Source organism: Aphelocoma coerulescens, chromosome 2 (assembly GCF_041296385.1).
Source record: "Aphelocoma coerulescens isolate FSJ_1873_10779 chromosome 2, UR_Acoe_1.0, whole genome shotgun sequence".
In the NCBI taxonomy this organism is placed as follows: domain Eukaryota; kingdom Metazoa; phylum Chordata; class Aves; order Passeriformes; family Corvidae; genus Aphelocoma; species Aphelocoma coerulescens.
Window position 1 is genome coordinate 22,801,544 of NC_091015.1, and position 26,602 is coordinate 22,828,145.

General features: G+C 39.2%; 1 protein-coding gene across 5 annotated transcripts; it reads left to right on the forward strand.

Annotated features, from left to right (window-relative positions):
- Nucleotides 1-1,038: 1,038 nt before the first annotated feature.
- STEAP2 (STEAP2 metalloreductase) lies at nucleotides 1,039-23,736 on the forward strand. 5 transcript variants are annotated; one of them, XM_069006782.1, is made up of 8 exons: nucleotides 1,044-1,097; nucleotides 1,421-1,561; nucleotides 5,662-6,183; nucleotides 7,827-8,354; nucleotides 10,002-10,166; nucleotides 16,835-16,982; nucleotides 23,011-23,150; nucleotides 23,265-23,736. In XM_069006782.1, the coding sequence occupies exons 3-8, from the start codon at nucleotides 5,692-5,694 to the stop codon at nucleotides 23,418-23,420; spliced, it is 1,629 nt and encodes a 542-aa protein (XP_068862883.1). In that variant the 5' UTR covers nucleotides 1,044-1,097; nucleotides 1,421-1,561; nucleotides 5,662-5,691; the 3' UTR covers nucleotides 23,421-23,736. The 5 variants fall into 5 exon arrangements, with proteins under 5 accessions (XP_068862882.1, XP_068862883.1, XP_068862884.1 ...); XM_069006783.1 differs by lacking the exon at nucleotides 23,011-23,150 and having other exon boundaries at nucleotides 23,265-23,375; XM_069006780.1 differs by lacking the exons at nucleotides 23,011-23,150; nucleotides 23,265-23,736 and adding an exon at nucleotides 18,010-22,917.
- Nucleotides 23,737-26,602: the final 2,866 nt, after the last annotated feature.

Sequence of the window (26,602 nt, forward strand, 5' to 3'; positions counted from 1 at the left end):
AAGGAAAGGCAGCTGGTGACGGGTTCCTGCTGAAGAATGGCCTAGGCCAGGGCAGCTGAGGCAGGGCACGGCCTGGGAGGTGTATTTTGCCCTCTGGGCCATGAGCTCCTCTGGGGACCAGCCAGTTGCTCACAGCTGCTCCTGTGTCAGCAGCACCCCGGATCCAGCTCTAGCTGTGCTGGGAATGTTGTGAAGGCCAGAGGGGTTGGGGCTGGACCACCGTGGCCAAGGCTGAGGGCACCGCAGGGACATCCACACCCCTCTCTTTCCCCACACTGACCCCCCGTGCTGTCACAGAAAACACAGAATTGTTAAGGTTAGAAGGGACCTCTGGAGATTATCTAACCAACCCCTGCTCAGGCAGGGTAACCTGGAGCAGGTTACACAGGAAAGCATCCAGGTGGGTTTTGTATGTCTCCAGAGGGAGACTCCACAACCTCCCTGGGCAGCCAGTTCCAGCACTCTGCCACCCTCAATGTAAAGTAGTTTTCCCTCATGTTGAGGTGGAACTTCTTGTGTTTTGGTTTAAGCCAATTGCTCCTTGTCCTGTTGCTGGCCACCACTGAAAAGAGCCTGGCACCACCCTCCTGACATCCACCTTTGATATATTTATGTGCATTGATGAGATCCCTCTCAGTCTTGTCTTCTTCAGACTAAACGGGCCTAGCTCCACAATCTCTCCTCATAAGAGAGATGCTCCAGATCCCTCATCATCTTTGTTGCCTCCCCGGACCCTCTCCAGTAGTTCTTCTTACAATGATGAGCCCAGAACAGACTCAGCAATCTAGATGTGGCCTCACCAGGGCCGAATAGAGGAGGAAGATCACCTACTGGCCACACTCTTCCCGAAGCACCCCAAGATACCACTGGCCTTCCTGACCGCAAGGACACATTGGCTCATGGTCAACTCGTCACCCACCAAGGCTCCCACGGCCCCCGGAGCCGCCCGGCCGCGGAGGCGGCGGTGCCGGAGCGGCCGCAGGGGGCGGGTCGCAGCGGCGGGAGAGGCGCCGCCTCCCGCCCGCCCGCCCGGCACTGCGGGGCCCGAGTGCGAGGAGGAGCAGCGGCGGCGCGGTGCTCCTGGCGGGCGGGCGGAGGTGAGCGGGGCCGAGGCGGGACGGGCCTCCTCCCCGCCGGGCGCTCCTTGGCGCGGCCGCCGCTGCCCGCGGGGCTCTCCCTGCTGCCTATCGCGGTGGCGGCGGCTCCGCCGCGGCTGCCCCCGTCTCCGGGCAGGCTCTGGCGGTGCCGGCGCCCCGCTGAGCGGTGCGGCCCGGCCTCGGGCAGCCGCGGGGGCGCTCCGGTACCTGGCGGGGCCGGCGAGCCCCCGCCCCGCGGCGGGCGGGCCTGGCAGCGCTGCCCCGGCTCTGCCCGGCGGGCGGTGGGGCCGCGGCTCCTGTCACGGGCGGTGTTGTCGTTGCAGCTGGAGATGCCGGCCCGGACTAGGGCCCCGCCGAGCTGCTCCGGGCTGGATCTCCGCACGGCGCTGCTGCCCGCCAGCCCGCCCAGGGGGCACCGGCCCGCGCCCGGCCTCCCGCCAGCCCCGCGCCTCAGCCCGCGCCCCGTAAGTGCCCGCCCGAGCGGGGGGTCATAAATCCAGTGGCCCGGCTTGCGTTGGTTCGGTTTTCTCCTCCAGTAGGTTTTCTCCAGGAGCAGTTTTTCACGTGTGTCACCATCTGGTTGACATAGCTCTGTGATGTTCTCTTAGCTAATTTAAGAGCATATGTCAAATCTATGTCACTTTTATTACTTTGTAACTCTGAAATCAGGTAGTTTATAAAAGAAGGTTGGTTTTGTTGAAATCTGTTCCTGAACAACCCACCTCAGCTGCTTCTTATCTTCCCATTTGTTTACTGATTGATTGCACAATAACTTGATGAAAAATCTGTCCAGGGGCTGAAGTTAGGCTAACAAGTCTTTGTTTTCCTTAGTCGTCCTCCTCCCTTCTTTTAGCCATATGTGCTAGTCTGCCTGTGTTGTCATCTCTGTGGTTCTGAAAATGTCACTTTGATCAGCATTTTAAGCATCAAGGGCTGATTTGATAAGTGGCTGCTCACTTGAAAATCTTTATCTTACCTTTATCCTTTACTCTTAACTTACCTTTTTCCACTTTGACCTCACTGTCTGTCTCCCCGTAAAAGGAATTTCTTTGAATACCTATTCACAGTTAACTTTTCTGCTGAGGGCTGAAATAAAGAAGACATTTAACAATTCATCCTACTTTGTACAACTTATAACTTGTTCCTTTTCCTCTGAAGTTATAAACCTTGCCTTCTGTCTTCTGTCTTTTTATTGTATTTATGGAACTTTTACTTGTTGCTATTTATCTTCTCCACTAGTTACAAACTCACTTCTTAGTATCCTTGTTCTGATCTTATCCATACATGATAGCACTGTCTCTTTATCTTTTTATACTGCTCCTTAGCCATGCACACAAACTTTTTTTTTTTTTTAATTCTTGTGTGATTTTTCAGGTCAGGAAAGCTCTCTTGTTGCAGTTACAACAGTCTTACACACTCTCGCCTCTGATTTGCTATTGTACATTTAATGTAGTCCCTTTCAGTAACTGCTAGCTCTCTGCTCTTGTACATCTCTTAGATTACTTGTCTAAAAGTCATGTCAGCCTATTCCCTCGGGGCTTTTTATGAAGTCTGTCAGTTTGATTCTGTTACTGACACTGTATTTTCCTTAGAACAGGCAATGAGAAACTTTGGCCAGCAGGCCAAATTCAGCTCACCAGAGCAACTCATCATGTTACAAGTCCTGTGTGCCCACTCTCCCAAGGATCCTTTGGACTAAAACTGAAAGTGGGCTGCAGCATGGTTAAATGGTACTGGTAGCCCATTTCCTTATGGTGGTTCCCTTTCAATCTCAAAGTTTTGCAGCACCTTCTGGTTACATGGCATGAACTGAAATGGGCCCCTGTAATCACATGGTGAAAGCCTACATGTTCTGTCATATCCAGATATATCTCTTATCTGATGAAAATACAGCTATTCTCATTATGTTCCTGGGTGTGAACCCCTCCTGATACAGGAAATACTGGTAGTTTGGTCATGTGTTAAATATGTTCCAGGTCACATAGTAAGGAAGAAGTCAATGCTTTTTTCAGTGTATGCATAAAAATCTTTGTGCTCTGCCTCTGCCAGAAGGATTCACTGTTTGAATCTTTTCTTCAAGTACTGACTTTGTGGTTGCTTTCACATACTGCTTTCTGTCTTTAACTTCTGAGTCCAGTTTCAGTGAGTTCATAACTTCTAGTCAAAGCTGAAATGAAAAGTGCCCATTCTTCTAGTAGCTTCCTCTAATTTCTGTAACACAAAGCTACTTTTATTTGTGGGGGGTTTTTCACCACACATGCTGTATTTATAGCCAGTGGGTGGGTAATGTCCCCCACAGGTGATTATTTACCATCATATCAGCTCTTGGATGGTGGCTCAGGAAAAGGTTCTGTGTGGTCTGTTGTTGATTGTTCCCAAGACAGCAACCTTGTGGTTTCTTTTTGCTCCTTCTTAGCCTGCCTTTCCTCATTGCTTTCTTAATTTTCAGAATTTATTCCTGTTCTACAATTGTATGGGGTTTTCCTGGCAAGACTTTGGTAGCAGGATGGGGAGGGGTGCTGTAGGGGTGGTTTCTGTGAGAAGCTGCAAGACCCTGTGTCTAATGGGGCCAATGCCAGCTGGGTCTGGGGTGAACCCATGGCTGGCCAGGGCCAAGCCCATCAGCAATGGTGGTAGCACCTCTTGGATAACATAGGTAAGAAGGAATAAAAAAGTAATTGCAGCTGCAGAAGAGAGGACGAGAATATGTGAGAGAAATAACTTGTGTAGACGCCAAGGCCAGTGAAGAAGAAGGAGGAGGAAGTACCCTAAGCACTGGGTTAGACATTCCCCTGCGGCCTTTGGCGTGGGCCATGGTGAGGCAGCTGTTGCCCTGCAGCCCATGAGGTTCATGGTAGAGCAGAGATCCACCTGCAGTCTGTGGAGGATCCCCACACTAGCGCAGGTGGATGGGAAGCCCACACTGGAGCAGGCTCCTGGCATGGACCTGTGGAAAGAGGAGTCCACACTGGAGCAGGTTTCCTGGTAGGACTTGTGACCCCATGGGGACCCACACTGCAGAGAAGCTTGTATAGGACTCTCCTGTGGGAGGAGCCTCATGCTGGAGCAGGGGAAGGGCTTCTCTCCCTGAGGAGAAAGCAGCAGCAGAAACCATGTGATGAACTGACCATAACCTCCACTCCTTGTGTCCCTGCACTGCAGAGGTGGAGGAGGTAGACAATCGGAAATAAAGTTAAGGGGGTGAAGGGAAAGTTGTTTTTAGGATTTGTTTTACTCCTCATTATCCTCCTCTGATTTTGATTGGTAATAAAGTCAGTTAATTTCCCCAATTAGAGTCTGGTTTGCCTGTGGTGGTAACTGGTGAGTGATCTCTCCCTGTCCTTATCTCATCTCATGAGCCTTTAGTGGTATTTTCTCTCCTCAGCCCATGAGGAGGGGAGTGATAGAGCAGCACCTTTTTGGACACCTGGCCTCCAGCCAGGGTCAACCCCCCACAACAGTGCAGATCTAATTATGTCATAACTGTGGTTTCATGTGAAGACTTGCCTCCTGAGGGTTGTTCTGTTGTTTTTTAATGTCTTTGTTACAGCTTTATTGCAGTTCTGTGACCAAGGATATAGCAGTATTTCTCTTATTTTTCTGCGAGCCTTAGCTTCTGCTCTTCTTCAAAACATCCCTTACTACACTCAATTTGAGCCCTAAAACAATCTTTCCTTTTATTATTGCATGAAATCTGTCGCTTCCTGCCATTAGCTTTTTATGGAAGGCTGTCCCATGCATTTGTCTCCAGGATTTATCTTACTTCCCTGGATAGAAAATTCTGTTAAGCATATTTGTGACTCATGGTCTTGAATCCTTTACCCTCGCATCCACAGTTAATCCTTATACATCCATGGCCAGGCCTACAAGTCTGACCTAGAAATGTCATTAGTGATCTCATGACAAGGTCTTGTAATTTCCCTTGTTGTTTTTGCCATTGGATCCACATGGGCAGCCCGTTTTCCAAGCTGACAGGTGAGGATGTTTGTCATGGTGGTAGCCATGACGATTTGTAGCTTTGAGACTTTTGCATCTCTTCCTTCATGGCCAAGAGAGGATATCACAATAATAACCTGCATAAACTTTTAATGGAATTCAGCTTCCATGTACTCACTGTCCTCATGATGATCACAGGCCAGTGCTCTCTACATTCTACTATTTTCCAATTTTCTTAACATATTTCTTCTCATTATTCTATTGACCATTAGTTTCAGGAATACAAAGTTATCTTGTGGTCCAGTATTCTAGGGCAGTGGAAGGTAGAAAATAGGAGAAGATGAAAAAACTGTTATTTAATTAAGTAACTGTATAATTGAAGTACTTGAAGTATTTTATGTTTCTTGTTTCTCTTTCTATTATTGACACATTGCAATACAAAGTTGATTAGCACATACTTGATTAAGGAGAAAATATAATATGAAACTTTGAACCAAAGATTTTGCTTTCAGAGATGTTAATGGATTTTGAGGTCTCATAAAATTGTATGATGCTGATTTTTCTTTCTGTTGTTTTCTCTTTTTTCTTCTCTTCTCTTTCCTCTTTTTTTTTTTTTTTTTTCCCAAAGAAATCACTGTAGGTTTGGTGTCTTGGAAGTATGGAATCAATCTCTATGATGGGGAGTCCCAAGAACCTCAATGAAACTTTTCTACCAAATGTTGCCAATGGCATCAAGGATGCCAATAAGGTCACAATAGGCATCATTGGAAGTGGAGACTTTGCTAAGTCATTGACAATTAGACTTATCCGATGTGGGTACCACGTGGTCGTAGGGAGTAGAAATCCTAAACATGCTGCTGACTTCTTTCCCCATGTGGTTGATGTCACTCACCATGAAGATGCAGTAGCTAAAACAAACATCATTTTTGTAGCCATACACAGAGAACATTACACTTCTTTGTGGGACCTTAAACATTTACTTGCTGGTAAAATTCTGATTGATGTCAGCAATAATACAAGAGTAGACCAATATCCAGACTCCAATGCAGAGTATTTGGCATCACTTTTTCCCGATTCCCTAATTGTCAAAGGATTCAACGTCATTTCAGCATGGTCACTGCAGTTAGGACCAAAGGATGCCAGCAGACAGGTAAATGTTTTTGTTTGTATTTAACTTATTTGTAAGATGAAAATGACAGGAACTGAATGTAACAGCCAGAATTCATGAGATATACCCTTCCTGACTTAACATGTCTAAAATATTGGGCCTTTAGCTTATGTTGTAGTAGCCAATAAAACCTTCAGAGTTTAGTTCATCCTACTGTAAGACAAATAAAATATGTGGTCCAGTTTTTTCCCTGTGTTGCCTGTCTTTAAAGATTGCAGAGGAAATGTGGATTCTAGCTTAGACAACTGACCTTTTGATGACTACAGACAGAGGAGAAGAGTTGGGTCTTAATGTTTTCCGTAGGAAATATGTTCATGTGTAACCTTATGATTAATACAAGGATAGAGACAGTCTTTTCCAGTGTATTTTAGTTACAGCATTGGGGTGAACTGAAAGATGCACAGAAATCTGAGGTCCTGATCCCAGAGCTCAGGAATCAGCTGTTGTAAAAATACTTGCACTCAATGTAGCAGCAGTGATTGAAAGAACTTACCTAGCTTTTAGAGTACCCCAAAACCATGAATATGAAGGAACAGAAGGAGGCTCATATGTTTCTAAATGATCATTCATTTGATCCAGGGCTGCTTGGGAACATCATGTTCAAATTCCTTCACAGTATGTTCTGCAACTCCATCCTGCATATAGAAAAGGCACCTTTATGTGTTTCATGTTTTGCTGAAGTGATATAAAGGATTTAAGCCTGTGCAAGCATCCAGTCCTTCACAGCTTTATGAAATCTGAGAAATACATAAGAAATAACTGATGTAGCATGACTGCTGGAGACTAAATTGAGTTTTCTGGCACTTCAGGTAGATTTAAATGGAATTAAATTAATATGGAATTAGCATAATTTAAAAAATAACCTCACCATACTTCTTTTATCCCTTTTCAGAATAGCACAACACTATAAATAATTCACTTCAGTCAAAACAGATCATATTGCTTCAATGCAGATGATCAGCAAACGGTGCTGGGCAAACTATAGCCCACTGTAAATTTTAAAGGAACCTTGAAGTACTTTGTAGCAGTACACTTGTTTCACTGTGTGTGAATAATAAACTGGCCTTTAGAACAAGTTCTTATCCAGCAGCTAGTTTTTTGTCTTTTCTATTAATTACTCAAATGTGAACTCTGTGGAAATCTGGGTTGTGAAATTAAGCTAAAATTGTTACCCATGGAGAGATTACACAGTTTGCTGTTTCTCATTCTGTGTATGCTATAGCTGTTTAAGGGTCATCGTTCAAGATGCGTGTATTTTTGAGAGATTTGGAATTTTCTGAAATGCTTTTAGCTGTTGCTTCAAGGTAATCCAGTCCTGTAGACATTTCAGTATGACAGGTTTCAGTGTACAGATTACCAAGACATCCCCCATTATTAAATCCAAGAAAAAGCCAATTTTATTTTGTTTACTCTCTTGCTAAATCAGTGTGCATATTTGCACTTTGGCTAGATTTTTATGTGATTTTATTGTCATCTGGGTGATATAAGCTGGGATAAAGTGTACTGTTTTAGTAGTTGTGTTTTGACTTGGAGGCCCTTAAGGTTTTTGGTGGGTTTTGTTGGGTTTTTTTTACCTTTGAGTCTCCTTCTCTGACTACAGACAATTCCCTTGACTTTCCCAACAGGTCTATATATGCAGTAACAATGTTCAGGCTCGCCATCAAGTTATTGAGCTTGCCCGTCAGCTCAGTTTCATTCCTATTGATTTGGGGGCATTGTCATCTTCAAAGGAGATTGAAAACCTGCCTCTGCGACTGTTCACCCTGTGGAAGGGGCCTGTAGTGATTGCCATTAGCCTGGCAACATTTTTCTTCATCTATTCCTTTCTCAGAGATGTCATCCATCCATACATGAGAAATCAGCAGAGTGACTTTTACAAGATTCCCATTGAAATTGTGAACAAGACTCTGCCAATTGTTGCAATCACTTTGCTTTCTCTAGTGTATTTATCAGGACTTATTGCAGCTGCTTATCAGCTTTACTATGGGACTAAGTATCGGCGATTTCCTCCTTGGCTGGACAATTGGCTCCAGTGTCGAAAGCAGCTTGGACTGCTCAGTTTTTTCTTTGCAGCTGTGCATGTGGTGTACAGCCTCTGCTTGCCCATGAGGAGATCAGAGCGCTACTTGTTCCTCAACATGGCATATCAACAGGTGAGACAATCTTTAGTTCAATAAGCCAGAAATGCCTTGGCTGTGTGCTTATGGCTCCTGAATACAACAAGATGGGTTTTCTTAATCTGTTCTACTGCTTTTGGCACAGAATGTTATGGGTTATCTTATGCATAGGTGGTGCCAAATAAGGAGACTGAAAGTCTGTGCATTGTGCTCACCTTGTGTGTCAATCTGAAGTCAACTTGGTGTGGTAGGGGGAATCAAGGACATGTCCTACTTATAGGAAATTCCTTATACCAATATACATTAGGAGAATGTAGGATAGACAGGATAAGAGCAACAGCAGGAGAATTCAGAGGTATGTTCCTTTCTATATATACTTAACACTAGGGGGAAGTATGTATATTGTAAGTACATTTACAAATATGAAAAGTATAAGGGTAGATACTGTAATCATGCTTACAGATACTTCTATCTTAAAAAAAAAAAAAAAAAGAAAATGCTGATACTTTGTAACATTTTGGACCAGTGCTAAAAATACTTTATTCTTTTAAAATCGTGTGAACATCATCTATTGCAGGCAATAGAAATTGACTCATAGTTCCTGGGAACAATTGATCTTGCATAACCCTGAAACATTCTCCCACAAATCTGTCATCTTCTAGAAGAGGGTCTGATGCTTCTGACTGTCAGTGAGACAGCTTATTGTAACCTTTAAAGTGGCAGAAAGGCAGCATTGCCAGAAAAATATCATTGCCATTAAAATATCATTGCCATTCAGCACATAAAATCTGTGGAAAAGAGAGATGTGATAGAACAAAAGAAGAACCAAATAAGGAAATAAAATCAAATGGAACAAATTAACAGGGAGTGTCACAAACTCTGAAAGAGCTAGCATGAAAAACTGAACTTAAGAGAAAGGAAGGGCAAAACTATAATAGGTACAAGAAACTAATTCACACTTAAATTAGTAATGCTAAAGGATTCACTGGTAATTTTACTAAGAAATTATCTTGGTTTTAATGATACTGTAAAAATATTACTTGCTAATATTTCTAGTGAACCTTTCTCAAGACATGTCATATTGCAATAGTTAACCTTGAAGTGGAAAAAAGAATATCTAAGCTTCTTAGTTGTCAAGGTCCTCAATTGTTTCATTTTTCTGGTAAAGCTCCCCAGCAAGAACCATCTTGGAAAAATCTGATGTCAATAGTGAAAGAGAGAAACAAGCTTGGACTCAGCACAGAGAGCTGGAGGAAAGTCAGAAAATGATGCTGAACTATTTCTAAATGTAACAAACTAAAAAGAAATTGCAGGTTCATCCAATTTATGTTACAGAATTTAAGTTTGCAGAGTCTGAAGAACACAGCTCCTTTTCTACAGTGTGTAAGAATGTGCAGAATTACCTGATTTTATAACAGTATTGTTGTTAATGGTATATAATGTTACATTTTCTTTTAGCACTCCATCTAAATTTCCATGTTTAACATATTTTTAATATAGCAAGAGCCAGTACCAGCAGTAAGGAAGTAGTTGTTTTTCTCCAAAGCATGAGGAAACCTCTGAAATATTTGACCCCATTTTATAGTTGTCCTCTGACAGTGAACTTTAAGTGAGGAAAAATCCTTCTGTTGGTATTTCTAGTATTCTTTAGAATAAAGTTCTTCCTTTCTGTTCTTTCATCAGGTTCATGCAAATGTTGAAAATTCTTGGAATGAGGAAGAAGTGTGGCGAATTGAAATGTATATCTCCTTTGGAATAATGAGTCTTGGATTGCTTTCTTTGCTGGCAGTAACTTCCATCCCTTCAGTAAACAGTGCCTTGAACTGGAGGGAGTTCAGTTTTATTCAGGTATGTTATTTTTTTAATAAGGGGGTTTTGGTGTTAACAAGAATTTCTTAATCATGATCATGATCACAAACAAAAGCTCATTGCAATGTGACAAGAACCCTTTTTTTCCTCTATCTCTGGTAATTTAATAAAAACAACAATTACTTAGCAAATAAACTACCACGAAGGCACATTAAGCACTTCATGAGTGTTAGAACAGGACTTTTTACACTTCTTGATCTTAAATAACCAGCATAACTAAGACCAAATGATCACTAATCTATTCCTTTTCTGTTCTTAGAATTTCTTGCTAATGTCAAATTAGATAAATTTGGACAAACTTGCTAAATGCAATGATATTGTTGAGATACTGGTACGTAGATGCACATAACGAGTAAAATTGAAGACCTCATTTGCTCTGCAGGATTTTTATTCCACAACCCTCTGACAGCCATGATGCCATTGATTTTTACTTCCCCCCCATTGTGTGGGACTTAACACACCTCTCAACTGCATTATTCCCATTAGCTGAAAATACCCACTAGTAAAATATGAAGCTTTGCTTATTAAAATCAGAGGCTTTTCAAGGCCCTGGCACACCATCTGCTGCCTTCCTTCCTCAAATAAATATCTACAACAGGCAAATCTAACCAGCATAAAATACTGAGAAATATGGGCTTTAATAAACATCTCAGTGCTGGCTCCTACACATAATTGCCAGTAGTTTTAGGTAGCAGTCAGGTATAAGAAATTTTACTAGGATTCAGTCTGGTGAAAATTCCTAAGTGTGTGCAGTTTTGGGTTTTGTCATGTTTTGTTTTCTGACTTTGGCCTTAGTACTGTATTCTTAGCTCAGTCTTTTCTGATTAACATTTTTTTTTCAACTTACCCATTGTAATAATATTGCCTAATCCTGAGTCCTGTTCACTTCAGAACGTGGGCACTGACTTTAAAGGTCAGGGCTTGGGTTGTACCTCATAATTTACGGACGTTTTAAAGAAGAGTGGTGGGGAACACTTCAATGGCTATAGTTGTCTGAGGTCTGTCTGTAATGTCTTCCCTTCCCTTATGATTTCCGTTACTGGAAAACTGCAGGTAGACCTACAACAAGTTTGCTGAAAAGTTTTTCAAAGTGCAGTTACCCTGAAAGAACTGTTTATTCACAGTCACGGCTTTGAGCCTTCAGAGGGACTAAATACTCAAGTGTATTGTTACAACATCTCTGCCATCTGGAATTCTCGGTGGGGTGACAATAGTACTGCTGTTGGGTGATATAAACCATTAGTGCAAAAGGGAAAAATATGTATTCACTTGTGAGTGACATGGTGCCTTTATCCAGTAATAACTTCCAGCCACAAACATGGCATTTGTGTCTTATTTTTCCTTACTCATGTTTTGAAATTTCAGGCTTGTGCGACTGAGTCAAAACCCATACAATAATCACAGTGATAATGCCAATACAACTGCATATTTACTGCAGTTATTTCCACCGTAAATTAAGTCAAAATAGTTCCAAATTTAAATAATAATGAATTTTAACGACCCATGTGTCAGTATTTTGAGGAATTTATTTGGGAATAAGTTGTTTGCTCTGGACGTGTTAGAGTTCATACTGCATTATGTGCAGAAGATAACTGGTATTGGTAATGAACTATGGTCATTTGCAATTCTTAATCATGAAAGTATTGGACTACTAAAAATTTCTTAATGTTAATGAATATTTACTTTGTCATTAACTCTCAGGATGTAAGTTATTCTTCATTTAGTTACTTGTCAAAAAAAGTCTTCTTGTTTTCCTCAATCAGAAAACAGACTTCCAGTGATTGCTTACTAAAGTAAAAGGAGTCTGTATTTCTGCATGTTTCACTGTACCCAGTATGCAAGTATAGCAGATAAAACACTGTAATACTTACTCTCTTTTATATTTTTCTTCTTCTGAAATGTAATGCAATGAAGGAAAATTGAACTTAAATTTCTCAATCTTCTCTAAGGGGAACAAACAATAGAACTACTAATCCATCATCCTATTGCTGCTTTTCATCTGGGAAAAGCAGTATGTCTCTACTTTAGTCCCGAATCTCAGATGATTTGCCGTAACAGTTGCTGAAATTGTTTCACATTTGACAGATGAAGAATCAGTCAGTCAGCACACTCAGACAGTTTCCCAGCTCAGCACTTCCTTCTGAGAGCAACACACTATTGCTTGCTCATCTTAGTAAATGCAGTTTCATCAAAATAAGGGTCTGGCCTCTCCTAAAGAGTTTTACCACTAGAACATACTAAGAAAATCTGAGTTTATTAACAACTGCAGTATAGACTAGCCTTGTTCCGGTAGTACAAGCCCTGAGCGGCATCTCCCCAACCTACAGCACTTCAAACAGACTTCCAACACGGTCTTCCTAATACTCTAAAGAAACACAGTTCTCAGTATTTTTGCACAGAAATCATTGCTGTCTTTGATATCCCAAATTATTTTGGAGATGCCTCCATCTTACCTAGCCTGATTTCAAATGCAGGTGTCAGCAGCCCCAAAAATTCCAGCCTGCTTCATCAGGGGAAAAGGACTTTGAGAGGACAGGCAGTGCAGGCGCCACTCCTTCGCTCATAGTATGAATATGAGCAAAGTGAGATATGAGAAGGTTTAATAGTGCAAAAGGAAATTACTGTGTCAGTCCTAGAAGGAGCTAAAAGACCAGCAGAAAACAGGAATTGCTACAGTACAGAGCTGACAACTGTACAAAATAAAGGTCTGATAACTTCATCATGATTTATGATTTGGAGAGAAACACTCATAATATCCAGATAGAGGAACCACAGAATGAGACAGTGATGAAGAGTTTTCTCAGTAGGAGATCCTAGATGATGGAAACTTAGTGTGAAACTTTGCAGGCACCTTAACGTGACCCAGAGTCGAAGTTTACTGAGAAAAGCAGCAGGGGAGAAAGCTGGGGCTGATAAACTAACGCATCAGTTATCTTAAATGGCACTTCAGTACTCTTCTTTTTCTCATCTCATTATATTTGGATAAGGAGCAAAGGAAGACGTGGGCAAGAAATACAAAAGAATTCGTATTTTGTCAGAGCAGGCAGAATAAACAGCCTAAACCAACACACTGCAAACAGAAAAAAAGTCATTTTTTGAAACCAGTCCTTGAGTGGTCACATAAAATACAAGGAAATAAAATACAAGCTATGCTGCACTGGGTCCTTCAGTCTTGTGAGGAAAGTTAAACTGTAAATATATAATGTAAACATGACGGCTGCTTTTGTTTTCCAGTCTAAGACTTCAAGTCCAAAACCCATCATTTAAAGTAGCAATGGACAGAGCAGACTGGTTTTGAAAGCTGAGCTTCATGGTTTTTAGCAAAAAACAACACAAATCTGCCATTTGAGTAGTAGGAAGCTGACATTTTTGTAGATACTCCTTTTCTCTCCTAGCACAATCCTAAAGTTTTTTGGAGGCAGTGTTACTAAAATATTTCTCGTGCATACACTTTGAGAAAGGCTGCCCTGCCTTGGTTCTCCCACAAAAATAGGATACTTTCTCCCCTGAGTAAAGAAGACTGAGGCCTGAGTATTTAGCAAGTTTATAGGTAAGATTCCGGTCAGAAGTTACTACAGACAATTTATAAGTTTAGCAATATCCTGTTATTGGCAGAATCTGAAGTATATCTTGCATAAATGTAGAATTTTGAAAATATCTTTCATATTTATAAATTGCTTGAAACGACTAGACCATTGTGAATGTAGAAATTCCTGAGGCAGATTGCCCCACAGCACATTTTTGTCTCTAAATACGTATATCTTGCTGGTAACATTTTAGGGGTTTTTCTCTTTCATCTTTCCTGCTCCTCTAACTTTTGTTGGTTCCTTTCCCAAACAATGCCAGTTTGTCCAGTTTATCAGTAGCCTTGGCTGGGAATCTCCCGTATTGGCTAAAAGCTGACTTTGATCAGGAAGGAAAAGAAACAGAACAGGGAGAAGTTAGAGAAAAGCTAAGATTTGGGAGTCCATAGGAAATGTGCTAATCTATTACTCAGCTATCAGGAAACACAGTATTATGGAAGATAAGGAAGCAAAGCAACCAAAGATATTCTTCCATTTTTCCCAGCAGCCATTCTAAAGCCCAGGCAGAGGGTTCCCAAGAATTACAGCTGATATTGCTGCTCACTGCAGTGTTCAATGTGAATTTAGCAGTGAAGAAATAGTATTGCTTCTTGCTGCTTTCAGATGTTCTCTGCTCTTAAAGGAATTATCATCTGGTGCCTGGTAATGGTAATTAAGGGCCCAGTTGAAGAAGATAGCATTAGTAGCTGACAGAAGCTCCTGTGGGAATGTCTTTGTTAGTTTTTTAGATGTGTGGTTGAAATTGTCCAGTACACACTAGCACATGCCCTACCAACAATGGCAACTCTTCACAGGGTGAAAAAAAGAACTTAATAAAAGCACATCATATGTTTTTCTTGTCCTTGTGTTGTTAGTTTAAAATGTACTGATGTACATTCTTAGTACTACATTCTTAGTTTCCATTTTGACCATTAGCTAGAAAGATATATATATATATATAGATGTCTCAAAACTATAGATTGCAAATTGAATTAAAATAAGAACTAAAATAATTTGGAAATTACTGTATAATATTGCCCTTCTGTTTCTTTTTTCAAGAATTGTTACATTTCCCATCAGTAATCCTGATGAGGAAATAAGGGATATGATTCACTTGTGCCATTCTCCCTGCTGGCAGTGATATAACAATGAATTCAGGACAGTCATACCAACAAAAATATGCAGTAACATATTAAAACATTAGGTTTGATAGTATTGTTTGCTGTCCAAATTTCTTACCAGAAGTTCCGTTCAGATACCACATATGCCATTTTCATATCCTCAAGTGTTTGTCTAAATGTTCTGTTTACTGTGGGATATTTTGGGAGCAACTTGGTTTTTTAAGAAAAAGTATGCAACATATCTAAAGCCTAACAAAATGGCCCTGAAAACATTGGCAAAAAAAGATACATAAATATTGGCAAGTCAAAAAACAGAGTACCAATCCCAAGAAATTACCAGAAGTATTTTCCTTTTATACCATTATACCTCTGAATCTTTGCAAGTAGTATTAGCTCAGACATTCTTTTTCCCCTAGAAACTACTTAATCTTGAAGTAGAAGGAATTAATTCTTTCACTACGTATTATAGACCCTTAGGCTGCATTTTTCTTTGCTTGTCTGTCTACTGGAATTAAACCATACCTTGGTAGCCAGATACCTTTCTTAATGCTCATTCTCTGTTTCAGTGATTTTCTACAAATGTTTCCCAGCCAAAGTAGTCATTACATCAGTTTTGGCCAGAGTTTTTCTTCATTTGATCACCACCAGAAGTCAAAGCAAGTAGACTTCTTTTCTTTTGGGAAAGTTAAGGTTGATGCATTGTCAAGTCTGCAAAGCATTACAATTACAGGGTCCTTAAAAAGACAGATTCGCAGAACTGGTGAATGACCCCTATTATCACCACCTTCTGTGGCAAGCTCTAAATTCATGTGCTGCGAGGTCTGTCGTCTGCAGGCTGCTGTGGGAACCTTCTCTTTCACCTTTTATCCAGCACTGCCTGTTTATGGTAAACTGCACCACTGCTTTGTGCTATTGTGCCCAAGCCCTGCAGTTCAGATATTCCCATTAACCAGTCAGCAACAACTGATGGAGAAGGTAGGGGATGATTTATGCTAACATCAGACAAGTGGATGTAGGCCTTTGTGAGGAAGAAGTAAGCTGCGCATTTCAGAGTGTTAAAAATATGCAAGTTGAGGCCCAAATCTCTTACAACGGAATTGCAGTGTTCCATAATAAGGAATCTTGGAAGTGATCTATCCTCATAGTTAAGAATTAGGAAGCTTAATTTCCAATCACAATGGATGTTGTTCCAGTAACTACATGGGAATTGTTCCTTCTTAGTATACATATCCTGAGGTTGGCTTCTATTACTTAGAATTTGGGCAGACATCATTGCAGCTTTGACTAAGGCCTGTAGATGTTAGCAGAGATACTCTGTAAATCAGTGCTTCGTTCAGTCTGTAAATTTCAGAATGTGAACTTAAAACCATGTATTACTGTTTCTGTCCGGCTCTGTGGGGTCACATGCATGCATGCACACACACAAACGCACAGTATTCAGTATAAAGTTGGTCGCAAAGAGATGGGAAGGGCCTTTGCATGAGTTCCAGCAGGAGCATTTACTGCTTGTACACTGCCGAACATTCGGGGGCAAAGACAAGAACAAGTCCCAACTCAGGGGTTTTATCTGGGGGCGGGGAAAAGGCGGGACTAGGGAATGGGGACCAATGGGGAGCTCTGGGGGCGTGACGAGGGATAGAGGCTGACAGCCAGCTGGGGAAGCCAACCTGGAGTAGATTACCATAACAGAACAATGCACCCTGGGAGAAGCCTTTCTGGTCGCCCTAACATAATGAGGTTCCTGTGGTTCTAGGGACTTGTTTTACTGAGAACTCTCTGTCCCTTGTAACGTAAGTTCATTGGCCACCACAACCATATCTTTCTAATTTATTGTAGTGAATAGGTAAGAGATTTTAATTTGATGTCTAATAGAAACGGTAGAATAATGCATTATTAGAGTTGTCAGGTGAAGGACCAAGTGCTGTTATATCGCTTTTTTTTCTTGTTTTCTCTTTCTTCAAAGTCTACACTTGGATACATTGCTCTGCTTATAAGTACTTTCCATGTCCTGATTTACGGATGGAAGAGAGCTTTTGAAGAAGAGTATTACAGATTTTATACACCACCAAATTTTGTTCTTGCCCTTGTTCTGCCTTCCATTGTAATTCTAGGTAAGATCATATTACTTTTGCCATGTGTAAGTAGGAAACTGAGGAGAATTCGAAGAGGATGGGAGAAAAGCCATGTTATAGAAGAAGTGAGTGGGTCTGTTCCACATCTCTCCCCAGAAAGGATAACTGTAATGTGATGATATTTGTTAACACTGTTGTACATGTTGGGCTTGGGTTTTTTTGTCATAAACTTGCATTTTTAGAAGTTTAGTTAAGTAGGAATCTTTGTAAAGTCTCTTGCTTCGCATATAGTACAAGCTCTTAACCAAACTATGAGAAGTTTATAACTAGAAGACTGCTACTTCTGCTAACTACAAAAATATTTTTGTTTTGGATTACAGAGGGCAGATGATTATGAAATAAAATTTTAATGTTCCTTTGCACAGTTATATCACAATACTATTTATTAGAACCAGGCTTTTCAGATATTTTTTTGACTTAGAGCATATGTGTCAGAGTGCTGTTTATTAATACCACATTTTTTGGGCAGTATTTCTTCTATTACAACCACATTTCTGGGTTAATGAATTCAGAATATAAAGTAAATTATTTTGGAAATAACCAGGGTTTGAAACAAATTAATTTGTAATGATCACAGAATCACAGAACGGTTTGAGTTGGAAGTGACTTTAAAGATCAGTAAGTTCCAATCCCCCTGTCATGGGCCTTGACAACTTTCACTAGACCAAGTTGCTCAAAGCCCCATCCAACCTGTCCTTGAACACTTCCAGGGATGTGGCATCCACAACTTCTCTGGGCGACCTGTTCCAGGCCCCATCCAACCTGTCCTTGAACACTTCCAGGGATGTGGCATCCACAACTTCTCTGGGCGACCTGTTCCAGGGCCTCAGCACGCTCACAGTAAAGAATTTCCTCCTAATGCCCAATCTAAACCTACTCTCATTCAGTTTATAGCCATTCCCCCTTGTCCTGTCACTACATGCCATTACCTTCTCCAGCTCTCTTGTAGGCTTCCTTCAGGTACTGGAAAGCTGCAATTAGGTCACCCCTAAATCATCTCTTCCAGGCTGCACAAACCCAATTCTTCGCCTTTCCTCAGAGGAGAGGTTCTCCAGCCCTCTGATCATCTTGGTGGCCCTGCTCTGGACTCGCTCCAGCAGGTCCATGTCCTTCCTGTGCTGGGACCCCAGAGCTGGATGCAGTGCTCCAGGTGGGGTCTCTCTCACCAGAGCAGAGCAGAGGGGCAGAATCCCCTCCCCTTCCCTGCTGCCCACACTGCTTTTGGCGCAGCCCAGGACACGTTTGGGTCTCTGGGCTGTGAGTGCACATGGCTGGGTCATGTCCAGCCTCATCCACCAGCAACCCCAGGTCCTTCTGGGCAGGGCTGCTCCACATCCCTTCATCCCCCAGTCTGTGTTGATACTGGGAGTTGCCCTGACCCAGATGCAGCACCTTGCACTTGGTCAAGTGTATTGCACATGTACAGTACATTCATCTGTGTGTGGTTTTACACCATTCCATGATTGGAATATGCAAACCCGGTTTCAATTATGGTGTGATTGTACATCTTGTAAGCAAAGGGTATTGTACTAATACCACCTTTTTTTTTCCCGGAGTATTATGTAGGATTTTAGACCTTTGGCGTCTCTTTATTTCCATAAATCATATGATGAAGATTCAAAACAGTGCTATACATTTATAGAAAGATATGTGTGCACACTAGTTTTTGATTTTTTAATGCTTTTGAAATATGAGGAAACATTTTAAAACAAAAAGCTGAGAATTCAGCAACAATAAAAATCCATTTTCACTGTGAGACTTCCAGTATGTTGGAAGCATCACAATACTCATGTTCCATATGTGTCTACACTGGAGTTTCAGTTGTTAGAAATGAATTTCCCAGAATGTGTCTTAAATTCTTAGTATTTTTTTGTGCAGATCCAATCTTCTATTTTTATATAAAGGTCTAACTTTTACAACAAGTGTCTCTGGGCTATGCCTGAAGTTTTGAGAAACCAAATTATTATTCTTATACTTAAAAAACTCTAAACCTTGACATTTGCATTTCCTGTTGGATTCTAAATAATGTTCACAAATATTTATTACTACTGCTCTTCCAGTAGTAATTACTCTTCTCTATCAAAATAGCCAAACTCAACTCATACCTTCAGGCTACTACTGCTTAATTAGCAAAACTTTTATTTCAGTGAGTCAGAGTGTGTATTTGGTCCTAATTTTCTTTACTTGTATGAAAGTATATTTTTCTTATCTATATTTGCGCTGTTTAAAATCTCTGATTTTCTTAGCTGAACCTTCTCTTATTATTTATTACTTTGGAAGAATTTGTGGTAATATCATACATCAGAAATGCACAGAATTAAGCTTGAATTTATCCTTAAACATCACTGGTCATGTAAATCTCATTATCTCTGGTTGTAATAAGACCAACAGCTTCACAGAAAAACAAGATTCTAGAATCAAACTCTGCCCCCAGTTATACCAACCTAAGCCTAAAGAATTCATGCTAGTTATTCTTAATATAATTTCAAATTCAAAATATTTACAACCATTTTATTTTTATTCTAGTATTCAAATTCCCTAAACTTATACATCAAGCCTGTGTATATTCTGGGTTTGTTACAAACTGAGACACAGTTGAACTTTCTTTCATTTTAAGCATGTTCAAATGTAGAGATGAAAAATGAAATACTTGCATGATGGTTTTTCAGAATTTAAGCATTTTTATATGTCTCTAGACATGTTTTGTTTTGAATGAGAGGTCAATGGATTCTTTTTGAAAATGGAGGTTTGTGAAAACATTTTTTGAAAAAAACAACTATGTTATGCCCGTCAACAGATATTTGATACTTATTTTTTAGTTCACAAATTTTCAATTTCACATAGTTGGAAAGCTCAGATTTATCCTCCTTTTTAAGCTTTGGGGATGGAATCAATTGGAAGGAAAATAATGCATTTTATGTCACTTTTTTTGGAAAAGTAAATGATAATAACAGCTATAATTGGTCAGACTAAGGTCTTTGAGACTTGTCTCCAATAGCTGACAAGTGGCAGATGCTTCCAAAAAGAAAGCAGGTGTCCAGTGATTTTTCCTAACATAACTTCTCAGCCTCTTGGAAATCAGTAATTTTGGAGTTATCTGAGACAGGTGCTGCCTCTGGACTACTGCATTTAACAGCTACTTTCTCCAAAAATTTATCAAACATTTTAGAAATTTGAAACTTTCCCATTTTTTACAGAAAAATAAAGAAAAAAAAAAGTTCAGTAAATCTATCAAATAAATAAAAAATGTTTGCATTCCTTCTTATTTCCAAAGCCAAATAAGTTTGTTTCAAGGTTCTTACTAAATTGTTCCTCCTCCAATATGCAGCTATTTCAGTGATACTTGTGGTCATACACAAGTACAATACTGTTTTATCAAACATTCTAGACATTTAAATGAAAACCCTGTCATTGCTGGAGACAGACAGGAGCCTAAACTAATACAAATGCGATTTTCACATAGAAATGAAGAACAAGTAACAATTACAACTTCTAACTTAACTTTGTAATTCCATTCCAGTCCCAAAAGGTGTATATTTCTTAAGAGTCTTGCAGAATTTAATGTCCTGGACTGTTTCCTATTTCATTATTGCAGAGTGAAACCACACAAGGTTGAAGCATTGTGCTTCATTCCTTTAAATAAAATTAATTCAAAAAATCTTAGAACATACAAAGTCTTGGAGAATTTTAATGGTATAAATATCATGCTATGTTCTACCTCAGTCCTGTGCATGAAACCTAATTAAAAAATCACTAGAATGGGCTGGTATAACTGAGAGCAGAATTTCATACCTCTGAACAGATATAGGTAGAAACTATTACCGTTGACAATCTGACAATATTTCAAAATTAAATATTCTGCTATTGTTTTACAGTAATTTTACACTCCTGTAGAATATGTAATTAACATTCATGTTCCCTACAGTTATTTGTTTTGATGCAATAGGGATAATGTTGCAGAACTATGATACTGTACTAATTGAAAATTACTGTAAAAGTCCATAGATACTGTACTGTAATGCATCCACTGACAGTATATACAGAAATGTATTGGCCCTCGTTCCTATGCAAAAAGTTATTTCATCATTAAATTTCTTCAAGAATGATTCAACTGCTAAATTTTAAACTGCCAAAGGTGTCTGGAGAGAATAATGATGAGTCATTCCTTTTTTCAAACTGTGTAGAAAATTTAAAATGTGTTTTAATTTTATATGTTACTTGAAAGGTTTAAATCTTGAATAAATAGATAATATTTTAGATCAAGTATATGAAGGTATTTTGTGAAGTATTTGTGCTACAGAAATGACATACGATTTCCTGTTAGGCCATGTATTTACTTCTAACTGGAATAGCATGTTGACTTGTGATTTAATATTTTGTAGTGTTCTTTAAGGACCAATTCACTCTAACAAGACACTATTAAGCCTGAAGGTAAAACAGCAGTCATGCATTTAGCAAGCTTTATATCCAGCACATATTTAGTCCCACAAGGGATCTTTATTCATGTGACCAAACACATTCATTTCTATAGAACTCACCATAGGACTTCTCGTTGGAAAAATACCTGAGGCTAATTGTTTAGTTTTGATTGCCTGAATATAAACAACTAAATTAATTTAGACATCTTAGTTACTTAGGAGAATAAATACATATTTTGAGGAATAGCCTGCTATAAAAATATTTTTGTGTAGCTTTATATAAATTGCCTAACTTCCTAATGAAAATAAGTAATTAAATAAGCTTAATTTATCTTAATTACTGTAGAGTTTAAAAAAAGTGCTTAATATGTGATACAGAATTGTACACGTACTATGAAATGGAGACCTCTATGTATTTAGCAACAGGTTATTTGTTTTCTATGGATATTAAGGTATTCTTTCTTAACATTGTCTAAAATAGAGTTCTATTTCAGGTTCTGTGTGTCTTTAATTTTATCTTACAATTCTATTAACTGTGGAAACTGTGTACAAGTTAATTAAGTGCACATGTTCTTGAATTATTTAGATTTTTTTAGTTATTCAGAGATTAATTATTTTGTAATTGTTTTGCAAGGTCTTTAGCTTGTGGTAATGGTTACTGTGAATTGGTGCCATATTTAATTTTTTGTTCCAACATTGTGAATTATATGATGTGCCAACATGAGAAAGTACATTCATATTTTTATTTGGCATTAATTGCCTATAAAATAGTGTGTCTCTGTGTTTGTGTCTGTATGGTATTAGCTGCCCAACTAGCATTAAAGGAAATCATTAATTAATATAAGGCAATGAGTTCTCAAGCAGCTATAAATTTCACGGGTATAAATATAGCTAGGAAACAGCTTTCCTCTAAAAGTTAGATATATCAGGTGCATAAAATTAGATAGATTGAGTTTTTCAGTATAGTATTTTCATATATGCAGTGGTAATGGGTGCATATGCATAGATCCTTGCAGACAGTGCATCTCCTAATACACAAGGTTTTGATTTCTTGGCTATTCATCCTGTAGTATTTTCTGTCAATATAATGAGTAATGTTGCAGTACTGATATTGTATCGCTGTATGAGACTGCTTGAATTAATTAGATTACAGCCTTCAAAATAAGTGACACGTTTAACTGACTTGAACAATGATCTCTGTCATTATATATTGTTTCTCATGCCTTGTTGGCAGTGTCTTACAGTGAGCATAATATGTCTCCCATGTGTAATATTCTCTTTGTAGTTGTGTTTGTCAGACTGTTCTTGCTGTCTCTCTGAACAGGGCTATTATAAATTATTAGTAATGCTCTTTATCTATTTTTTCATAGACTGTGTTTTACACAAAAATCAATAAAAATCAATGTAAGGTATTTTGCTTTTTCTTCTGTGCTTATGCCGAATAAATTTTAGCTTGTGTTTCTTTATAATATGTGGGTGCTTTGATCAGCATTTTCTGTGAGAGATAAAACTTGAATGTGAGTTCATAAAAACATTCTAAGGGGAATTTATTTCTCTTTCAATGTCTGGATAACTGATTTTTCACACAGATACACTGGATGGCTATATCCCTTATCCTGCTCTAAGATATTCTCCATGCTTTCAGGACACAAGAGTGAACAAACACTACAGTACTATCAGCATATATTCAGCCCACTTTTCATTCAACAAAAAGTTTGGCCAGGCACCAGTAAGTTTGCCAAGTGTCTGGTTGTGTGTATGAAAAAGCATTACTCTTTAAATGAAACAAACAGGTGAAGCACTTTGCAGTCCTTCATTTGGAAATACGTAACTTTTTTCCTAGGAGGCTTACACCAGCATGAAAGGAAAGAGGAAAACAATACATGAGAGGTATAATCCTGCTTCACTGTTGATTGGCAGCATAAACTGTGCTGAGTGCAGAGAAGTAAAGATGCATGGGTCAGTGGAGCTGGCAGCATCTGCATTGCTTTCACATTAGGTTACATGGCCTTCCCAGACTCCCAAATTGAATATAGGTATTTTTAAAATTCAGAACATTTAATATCTGTGCCATGCCTAACCTAACAGTAACATTTTGGACCTCAAAGTCTGTCTTTTCATGGCTTTTATTTTTTTTCATCTCCCCATATATCTATATCTCAGTGCTTGTTCTACTGAATGTTGATATTATGCCGGCAGCTGGGGCCCCAAACTTACACCTTTGTCCAGCCTTACCTTGTACTGTACAAGAGTGTTAAGTTCTGTGTCCTGTGATTTACTGTGTTTCCTTACAATAATAAAGATCAGTGTGAAAGTTCCCATCAATTCCTTACCACCCCATGACCTCAACACTGTATTTTAATAGTACAGGCAGGCAAATCCAGATGTTGGAAGCTCTGTTGACTTTACGGGATTACAGTAAAGTCTACTGCCAGCCACTTCACAGGTCTTTTCCTTTTTTTCTGTGAATATCAAACACAGAAGGTCTGTCAGGACACAAAAAAAAAAAAAAAAAAAAGGAGAAAAGGAAGTTAAGGAGTCAACAGACTTATTCTTAAGAAGACTCTGATTTCTGTACTTTAAAGACCTACAGATTCAGTATAGCCAAGGAAAGGACATCACTTGACTAGACCTGAAGACCCCCATTGCAGCATATGAAAGGTATATACTGAATAATAGTCCTTTAAAAACTTGCAACCTAATTTGTAAAACAGTAAATACCAAGTGGTAGAGGAAATAATTCAGTCAGTAAAGTCAACAGGAGATTACTGGCAGACCTCGATATGTAATCTTGATTTTCTAACACACAGCTGTGTCCTATACACAGAATCCTGTGGTTTTATAAAATTTAAGTTTTACCTCAAGAATAGAGTTTGCTGAACTGTCTTCACACCAAAATAATTTGTCGTCTGTCAAAACAGAAATCCTCTTTACATCAAGTCTACTTTTTTAACATATTTCTTAGCATTTGTAAGACTTAAAAATCAATACTCTCATAAGTAAGGCCTTGGTGTCTTGAATATTTTCATTACCAACAGAAGAGGTAGATGTGATTAAAATACAATATAAGCCTGTTTGAGCTTTATTAACTTTTGAGTAAATATTTTCACAGTTGATGCATGCTTTTGAGGATGGGCATTTGCCACTTCCCAAGGGCAGCAGAATCCTTGTATTCAAACTTGCATAACGTAGGTTTCATCCCAAATTTCAAAAGCTTCATTTTGAAGAAGGTGCACAGTGAGCAAATGGACCTTTGCTATATGATCTTTGGAACAGTGAGCCAATAAATGGCATGTGACCTAAGCTTATAATTTACAGAGTAAGTTGCCCAATTTAGGTATATTCTCTATACATTTGTCATTCAAAACACGGAGCAAAAAAACTTAAAACCAGCTAAGCTACAATAAAAATAAATGTTAGCAGGTTTTTTTATATAAGCTTTAAAACTGAGTACGTACAACTTCAGTTCCTAGCTGGGCACCAAGGAAAAAAATATTCAGCTTGTTCAGCTAACTGCCTGCAGACATACAAGCATTGTCAGCACAATTAATCTCAGATGCTTAATAGAAAATATTGTTCCATCCAGTGTAAGCCCAGATACAAAACAGAACGCTCACAGAAACAAATATTTAAGTAGAACATGGAAGGGCCAGTAAAGTGGTTAGAGTAATGGAGAGGTGTGTGTACATGGACAGATGAAGTGTCAAACACCAGCTCCAACTGCATTGTCACATGGTGTGAGGGCACTGTGTAATGTGCTACAGGTCCTGCCTTTGGATGACCTGGGTTCTATGATCGCAGCTCAGGATGTCGTGGATGTCAGAGGAGTCATTGCATTTCCTAAATTCAGAGTCCCGTACTATGCTTGGCTCTATTTTTCCCATCATTTTTGAGTTGCATACAGGATGAATTTCTACTAAATGCAGAGTGTGCATGGATATTTGTGAGTATACACAATATTGTGTATTTACCCTTTGATGGGAAGAGAACTCTATAGCATATGTGAGTACTAAACGTGAGATGCACCTTATTTCTGCAGAAGGCAGGTATGAAATGGGAGGGGTGTAGCATACAAGCTGGGAAAAATGAAAATAAGACCTGTGTTGGTTATAGTTGGAGCCATAAAGGTGTCTTTCTTTACTGTTATAAATCACTTCACATAAAAGCTGTCTGGAGATTTAAACTGCTATATTAGCATTTAATAAATTTATTCACATATTCAAATATTTGTTTGGAATCACTGTAGTTAATTATTTGTTAATGAAAACTGAGGTTGGCATCAACAGGGCCTGCACTCAAAGATTTGGGATATGTGCATATCCAACGTAATGTGTGTGCAACTTGCCCAAAGTTTATTGATGCCTGAAAGATAGGCTGGAAATAAATCCCCATAGTCTGGTGTCTGTAGAGCAGGTATGCGTTTATTGCAGCGCTGGTGGTGAGGGGGATTTTTCCTCCTAACTCAGCTGCCTTTGTCAAGTGCTGTAGTATATTTATACAGTTAATTTTGCTTAATGTTGCTATGTCATTACAGCATCATCACATACGTGCTGGAACTAATTTACATAGCATGATCTCACGGTTATTAGATTTTATTTGCACTGCGCATGCACTTCCCCAATTTGGGGGTCTTCAGGGGTCTTTGATGAAGGCTTCTAAAGTCTTCTTCACACTTGAACTTTTCAACTTTGTCTTCAGGGCATCGCAGTTACAATGGTATAACTTCGGTCCATCTGGTCTTAACCGGCCTAAATTCTTTGTATTGTGCCTAATTGGCTTTGGCTTGCCAATTTCTCATTAGTACTACACTTATCTATCTCTAAAACTATACACCTGGTAAGTTTTGTTTTGTTTTTCTTTCTCTTTTTCTCTAGTCTGCATATAAGCAACCAGTTAACTATATACTAGCCATTGCATTGTATAAAAAGTTATTAATATTAGATTATATGGGTATCAAAAGTTATGATTCAGATCATATAAGCATCAGGTTACAGGTATAGAAGTTATGATTCAGGCTACATAAGTAAAAGCTATGATTCAGGCTATATAAGTACAGAAGGCTATGCTTCAGGTTATATTGATATTCTTTGGGTTATATTGATAAAAAGTCATGATTTGGGTTATATTGATATTAAGGTTACATAGATATCTTATAACCCAAGCTATATAAGCACTTTGTTA

What these genes read in the sequence shown, in the direction of transcription:
- STEAP2 (XM_069006781.1), top strand. Translation starts at nt 5,692, where the DNA reads ATGGAATCAATCTCTATGATGGGGAGTCCCAAGAACCTCAATGAAACT. An exon ending in TCAACATGGCATATCAACAG is followed by an intron (nt 8,355 to 10,001) that starts GTGAGACAATCT and finishes TTCTTTCATCAG; the next exon opens with GTTCATGCAAATGTTGAAAA. An exon ending in GGGAGTTCAGTTTTATTCAG is followed by an intron (nt 10,167 to 16,834) that starts GTATGTTATTTT and finishes CTTTCTTCAAAG; the next exon opens with TCTACACTTGGATACATTGC.